The 6895-nt window shown below is 59.9% G+C and overlaps 2 protein-coding genes across 2 annotated transcripts in view; one reads left to right on the plus strand and one right to left on the minus strand.

The window, feature by feature from the left end:
- The window catches only part of GRN (granulin), a 6714-nt gene extending 339 nt beyond the window's left edge, over positions 1–6375 (plus strand). Inside the window, exons 2-13 of the mRNA XM_006776867.2 lie at positions 2139–2280; positions 2400–2525; positions 2637–2721; positions 3427–3539; positions 3633–3768; positions 3890–3984; positions 4218–4341; positions 4621–4718; positions 4804–5049; positions 5293–5526; positions 5618–5836; positions 5919–6375. Of these exons, the coding sequence (XP_006776930.1) occupies positions 2146–2280; positions 2400–2525; positions 2637–2721; positions 3427–3539; positions 3633–3768; positions 3890–3984; positions 4218–4341; positions 4621–4718; positions 4804–5049; positions 5293–5526; positions 5618–5836; positions 5919–6056 (1749 nt within the window). The 5' untranslated portion in view covers positions 2139–2145 and the 3' untranslated portion in view covers positions 6057–6375. The remainder of the gene's footprint in view (positions 1–2138; positions 2281–2399; positions 2526–2636; positions 2722–3426; positions 3540–3632; positions 3769–3889; positions 3985–4217; positions 4342–4620; positions 4719–4803; positions 5050–5292; positions 5527–5617; positions 5837–5918) is intronic.
- Positions 6182–6895, minus strand: part of FAM171A2 (family with sequence similarity 171 member A2) — a 7621-nt gene continuing 6907 nt past the window's right edge. Inside the window, exon 8 of the mRNA XM_006776907.1 lies at positions 6182–6214. Coding sequence (XP_006776970.1) covers positions 6182–6214 — 33 coding nt within the window. The remainder of the gene's footprint in view (positions 6215–6895) is intronic.

A 6895-nucleotide genomic window follows, 5' to 3' on the forward strand; every position in this document is an offset into this window, starting at 1 on the left:
CAAAGCAGGGACCGCTCTGTTTTTGAGCCGGCTCCGCCTCCCCCGTCTGGTTGCGGTGGTGGTAGGTAGGTAGGTCGTCTCCACGGCGCCTGGGAACGGGAGGGTCGCCCTTCCTAGTCCCTGAGCGCAGAGGACTGGAAGTGAGTCTGGAGAGCTTGGCTTCCTCCAAGGGCTTGGGAGCGGTTACGTCTGGCTCTGTCTTACTTCCTTTCTTGTGGGGTGGGAGAAGCTAACTTCCGCCTCTCAGCCACTTTTTTCCTTGCTCACGCGCCTCGAGGTTGGGTTGGTTCAAATGTTGGGAATCCCTTGCTTCTGACACTCAGAGTTGGGGGGCGCCACCTAGTGGAAGATCACAGAGATGGGGGCTTGGAGAGGCTCTGGTTCGCCCTCTCTGTTTTGGCCGTGTGGGTGGGGTGGGGTGGGTGAGAGGCTGCCTCCCAAAACCCACCTGCGAGGAATTGGGCTCCCACCTGCGAGGAATTGGGCTCCCACCTGCGAGGAATTGGGCTCCCACCTGCCCCATCTCTGGTCCTGAGGGTGTGTGCTTAAGTAGACACATACATTGTCATTCCTAACCTCAGGATACCCAGGAAGGAAAAGAAATCATTAGGGACCTGAATACTTTGACAGCTGCACAGGTAGGCCTAAGCCAAGAAGTGGGTGGGGCGAGCTGTCGATCCCTTGCCTGGGGGCTGTGGGTTCGAGGAGAGAGTGCCAGGGGCTGAGGTCTAGGACCAGTCGTCTTCATCCTTACCTGGCCAGGAGCTGCGGAGGGGGCAACTTTGGAGGCTCTCATATAATCATCAGTGGTGGCACTTCTAGGACTAGGGCCCGTGCTGTATCCTGGCAGCTTCTGCCCTCCCCGTTTCTGCCCTGCCTGGCCCACCTGCTCAGGAGATGCTTCTGTCCCCTCCCCCTGCTTGGACCCTAGGCCTCTACCCTCCTGGGGCTTGTGATTCATTCCCGGGCACTGTGCATGGTGCCGTGAGAAATGAACCCGGGTCCCATATGCTCTGGAGCCATCAAGTCCTGTCACCTCGAGGACTTGATATATGACGTGGGCATGTTCCTTAGCCTGTCTGAGCCTCAGTTTCCTCCTTTGGAAGTAAAGGTGATAATTACTACTCTGGATGGTGGTTACAAAGAAGAAAGAAAATGTAGATTGCTTAGCCTGGCTCCCGAGGCTCAACAAACACTGTTTCTGCCCCTCGAGGCAGGGTAACAGCTGGGCCTGCCCTTGAACTAGTGGGGCTGGCTGAGCTTGGGGGGAAAGTTGTTTATGAAGTGAGAGGCTGCACCCCATCCCTAGACCGAAGCTGGTTCCTTCTTCTGACTGCAGAGTGGGCTCTTGTGGTCTCTCTTCATGTGCAGCTGAGTTTCGGCTCCAGGATACTGGCAAGGGCAGGGAGGGTATGTTTGGAGAGTCTGAAAGGTCCTGGTGGTGTTGAGGGCCCTTTGGACACAGTGTCTCAAAGGCCGACCCAGCCTGTGTGTCCCTTTCCCTTGGTGAGGAGGGATGGCCAGTGAGCAGGACGTGACTGCCTCTGGGGAGGGTAGCCCAGATTTCACTTCCCTTTTCTCAACCCCGTGGTTTCCCATGTTGTCTTGTGACATCCCCTCCCCCACCAACAGGCCTTAGCGGGGTGCAGGTGTGAACACAGTATCAGGCAAGGAGACATTCAGAGGGGCGAGCTGGGGAAGTGAAACCCTGGCTTTTTTTCCGAGGGGACTCAGTCCTTGCACCAGTGTGTCTTCCCATGACTACTGATGCCTCCCCCACACCCCAGAGGCAGCCCGTCCCACAGGTCAGACCCACAAAACCCACAAATCTTCCTGACTCTTACATGACCACATTTCTACACATTCACCCATGATAGGCCACATGTTGGGGACACAGATTCACACATACTCATGTTAGCATTCACGTTCATGGGTGTACACGCACTCCGGCATGTGTGACACACACACACAGGACACATGTAGGAAGCGAATCTCAGGCCCCACATCTTGCTTCCTCCCTAGAGAAGGAGTTGTGGAGGAGGCTCGGGTAGTCCCAGGCCTGGGCCTGGGGGGAAACTGGCCCCAGAATCAAGGCGTGGACTTACGCTAGTTGCCAAATGCCTCTTGGTACTTTGCAGGTGGATCATGTGGACCCTGGTGAGCTTGGCGGCCTTAGTGACAGGGCTGGTGGCTGGAACGCAGTGCCCAGATGGCCAACTCTGCCCTGTGGCCTGCTGCTTGGACCCAGGAGGAGCCAGCTACAGCTGCTGCAATCCCCTGGTGAGTGCCCTCAGCCCAGGCACGAGCTGGCAGCTGGGGTTTTCCAAAAGGTCATGTTGGGGGGGCCCGAGGAAGGGGCCGGGCTCTGTCCTTTGGTTTAGCCGCTCCTCTCTTCCCAGGACAAATGGCCCACAGCGCTGACCAGGCGTCTGGGCAGACCCTGCCGGATTGATGCCCATTGCTCTCCTGGCCACTCCTGCCTCCTCACTGTCTTGGGGACCTCCAGCTGCTGCCCCTTCCCAGAGGTGAGGGCACACTTAGCTCGATGGAGGGCTCAGTTCTGTGTTCACATGTTTCCTACACTCTTCCGCCCCAGGCAAGAGGGCCTAGTCAATGCAGCTGTCTGTGTCCCACAGGCCGTGTCATGCGGGGATGGCCGCCACTGCTGCCCAAGGGGCTTCCACTGCAGTGCTGATGGGCAGTCCTGCTTCCGAAGATCAGGTGCAGTAGGGGTGGGGGTGGAGGGCAGGCAGATGGGCGGCATGTAGAGCTGGAGCACCCAGGAGCCCAGCTGGCGGGGTGACCCTGATTTCTGCTCTCATGTCCTCATTCGTGTGGCATCTCTACTAAGCACCCGCCCTGCTCTGGATAGAGGGGCAGCACTGGGGCTAGGAGGGGAAGGAGAGAACATGAGACCTCAGGCCTAGAGCCACGCATTGCAGGGGTGGGGAGAGGCCAAACTGGGCTGGTTTAATGCCAACCCAGCCAATGGATGCCCCTGTCCTGTGCCATGTGTCTGAAGCAAGACCTGGCTTGTGGAGAGTGGTTTAAGAGTGCCTGGGATCCTGGCCGGTGGCTCAGTTGGTTGGAACATCAGCCCGTAGTACACCCAGATTGCAGGTTTGATTCCCGGTCAGGGCGCATACCTAAGTTGTTGGTTCGATCCCCAGTTAGGGTGTGTACGGGAGGCAACTGATTGATGCTACTCTCTCGCATTGATGTTTTTCTCTCTCACCCTTCTCCCTAAAATCAGTAAAAACATATTCTTGGGTGAGAATTTAAAAAAAAAGTGCCTGAGCCCTGGTGCCAGCCCCCCGACCCCCTGTAGCTGGGAGTGTAGGCCCTGGTGCCAGCAGCTCCTTGAGTGATGGAGGCAATGACCTCCACTGACTGGGTTGGTGGAATCCTGGGTCATCCTGTCCACAGATACCAACCCCCTGGGTGCTGTCCAGTGCCCCGGCAGCCAGTTCGAGTGCCCCAACTCCTCCACGTGCTGCATTATGCCTGACGGCTCCTGGGGATGCTGCCCCATCCCCCAGGTACAGGTTTGGGAAGATGAAGGTGGGAGGGGGCGGCAGGAGCAGAGTGAGGGGCTGGAGAGGGCAAAGACAGTCAGGACCATCTGTTCTCAGGCTACGTGCTGCGAAGACAAGGTGCACTGCTGCCCCCGTGGTACCACCTGTGACCTGGCTCATACCCGCTGCCTCACCGCCACGGGCACCCTCCCCCTGGCAAAGAAGATCCCAGCACAAAGGACTAATAGAGCAGGTGAAGAGAGGGGTGAACTTTGGGTTGGGGGTTGGGAGTAAGGAGAGGCCTTGCCTGGCTTCGAGCCGAGGAAAAGTTCCCCCCCACCCTGGCTGCCCCTCAGACCTTTCTCCCCTTCCAGGGATCATGTGCCCAGACGGACGGTCCCAGTGCCCTGACGATACTACCTGCTGTGAGCTGCCCAATGGGAAATATGGCTGCTGCCCAATTCCTAATGTGAGTGAGGGGCTATGCCAGTTGGGCTACGTGCCCACAGCCACCTAGCCTGGACACCTACGTTGCAGGGATTCCGGGGGTCGGAGGCTGGCTGACAGGTTGCTGGGAGCCTGGCTGCTCAGGACGTATGCTACCCCCTAGTGGGGGATTGGGGCAGTGCCAGCTGTCAGCCTGACTTCCTTGTGCTCAAGTAAGACTGGAAGCCACAAAGACCCGCCCTTGCCTTCACCCAGGCCATCTGCTGCTCCGACCACCAGCACTGCTGCCCCCAGGACACCGTGTGTGACCTGGCCCAGGGGAAGTGCCTCTCCCAGGAGAACACTACGGACCTCCTCACCAAGCTGCCAGCACACACAGGTACCAGAAGCAGGCCCCAGACTCCCACCTGCCCCAGGAGGAGGAGCTTCCCACCAGGCTCTTCCAGGAGCAGATATGGGGGCGGGCACTGGTGGCTGCATGGAGGGGCCAGGGCAGGTACAGCCCCCTCTTCTCCTCATTGGGCTTCGCTTCAGGATCCCTGCCAGGGGTGCCCTTCCATCCTCCACATCTGGTTCCAGCTGTGGAGCCCACCAAGGGTAGGACCTCCAGACGGTCCCCAGTGCGACTGCTGACTTGTCCTCCTTGCCCCGCCCACAGTGCAGGAGGTGAAGTGTGACACGGAGGTGAGCTGCCCGGAGGACTACACCTGCTGCCGCCTACCGACGGGAGCCTGGGGCTGCTGCCCGTATGTCCAGGTACCCAGGAGTGGTGGGTGGGCTGGGCTGAGGCGGGCAGCCAGCTAGGCCCCTGTGCCTACTGCCCCCTCTCTACCCACCCTAGGCTGTGTGCTGTGAAGACCACGTGCACTGCTGCCCAGCCGGGTTTACGTGTGACGTAGAGAAGGGGACCTGTATGCAGGAAGGCCGCCAGCTGCCCTGGATGGGGCAGGCCCCAGCCCGCCTCAGCCTGCCAGTCCCCCAAGCCATGGGGAGTGATGTCCCCTGTGATAACGTCACCAGCTGCCCCTCCTCCACCACCTGCTGCCGACTTGCATCTGGAGAGTGGGGCTGCTGTCCTGCCCCAGAGGTGCATGGGTACTGGAGTAGCACTTGGGGGCGGGGGGGCATTGTCTTGACCTGGGCAGGTGGCCAGACTCCTGTTACCTTGCTCTTCTGCTCTCTGCCTGGCCCCCAGGCACACCAGCTCTCAGATTTCATTCCCAGCTGGAAGGACTGAGCAGAAGAGGCAGAATGGGATAGGGGCTCAGTGTTTCGTCCCACACAGTATAGCTTCCTAGATCACTCTCTCGGCCCTTTCTCCCCTCGCCAGGCTGTCTGCTGCTCGGACCACCAGCACTGTTGCCCTCAGGGCTACACATGTTTGGCTCGGGGGCAGTGTCAGCGGGAGAACCAGATCGTGGCTGGACTGGAGAAGGTGCCTGCCTACCGGGCTTCCTTGACCAAACCCAAAGACACGGACTGTGACCAGCACACCAGCTGCCCAGTGGGGCAGACCTGCTGCCCAAGCCTGAGTAAGAGCTGGGCCTGCTGCCAGTTGCCCCACGTGAGTGTCCACCTGCCTGCCCCGGAGTGGGGAGCTGAGTCCTGGGGGTGGAGGGGACAAGAGCATAATGCCACTCCCCTCTCCCCCCCAGGCTGTGTGCTGTGAGGATCGCCAGCATTGCTGCCCCAATGGGTACACCTGCAATGTGAAGGCCCGAACCTGTGAGAAGGAGGTGGATTCCGCCCACCTGCCCCTCGGCCCTCACGTGGGTGTGGGGGACGTGGAGTGTGGAGAGGGGCACTTCTGCCACGATAACCAGACCTGCTGCCGAGACAGCCGCGGGAGCTGGGCCTGCTGTCCCTACCGCCAGGTCAGTGCCATCCCTCCCCTGGGTCTGGTCCGGGCCTGGCCGGGTCCTGCCCTAACCCTCGTGCCCTCCTCTGACCATCCAGGGCATCTGTTGTGCTGATCAGCGTCACTGCTGTCCCGCGGGCTTCCGCTGCGGGGCCAAGGGCACCAAGTGTTTGCGCAGGGAGACGCTGCGCTGGGACACTCCCCCGAGGGATCCGGCCCCAAGACAGCTGCTGTGAGGAGAGACTGGGGACCAAAGACACTCCACAGCCCCCGGGGCCCTGTCGGAGGGCACCCGCTGCTCAGGCCTCCCTGTCACCTCTCCCCCACCAAATTCTCCTGGACTCTCTATTCTGAGTCCCCATCATTGAGGTGGGGTCTCCATCGAAGGCCTTCCCTGTACAAGGAAGCTGTGGCAAAAGCCACGCTACAAGCTGCCATTCTCTCTCTGTTTCTATGGACCCTGTGGCCAGGTGCTCTTCCCTATCCACAGGTGTGTGTCTATGTGCGTGTGTGTATGTGCGTGTGTATGTGCTCCAATAAAGTTTGTACACTTTCTTAATAGTGTCCGATTTGGCCGCCCTGCCTGCCTTCCCCAGGAGATCCCTGAGCAAGGGTCCCCCATCCAGCACCCAATTCCCTCAGCCCCACAGACACACACCGAGTTCATCTCACCAGTTTTATATTTGCTGCTGCCCACAGCGGTCCTATCACAGTATCCCGTTGCCCAGAGCCCCCCAGCCACTAGCCCCGTGACTTGGTAGCCCAGAGGTGGGCTAGTCAGCAAGCAGCACCCCTCCCTTCCCAGGGGTCCACAGAGAACTCCCCCTCCCTTCCCAGCCCTCATACTAGCAGCTAAGACCTGGCTGCCCCTCCTGCTTTCTCACAATAGAACTTTCTATGTACACCGTTTATACAGGCACTGCTTGCCCCCCACCCCGCCCGCCTCCCCAGCACCTCCCAATGGGGGTCTGGACCCCTCCCACCGCCTTCCTGGAGGCAGCCCTGGGGTCCCTCCCCAGCCATTACCCAGCACATACCACTGAACAGCTCTGCAGGCCTCTGGGCACCTTTCAAA

Source organism: Myotis davidii, unplaced genomic scaffold, assembly GCF_000327345.1.
Source record: "Myotis davidii unplaced genomic scaffold, ASM32734v1 scaffold109, whole genome shotgun sequence".
NCBI lineage: Eukaryota > Metazoa > Chordata > Mammalia > Chiroptera > Vespertilionidae > Myotis > Myotis davidii.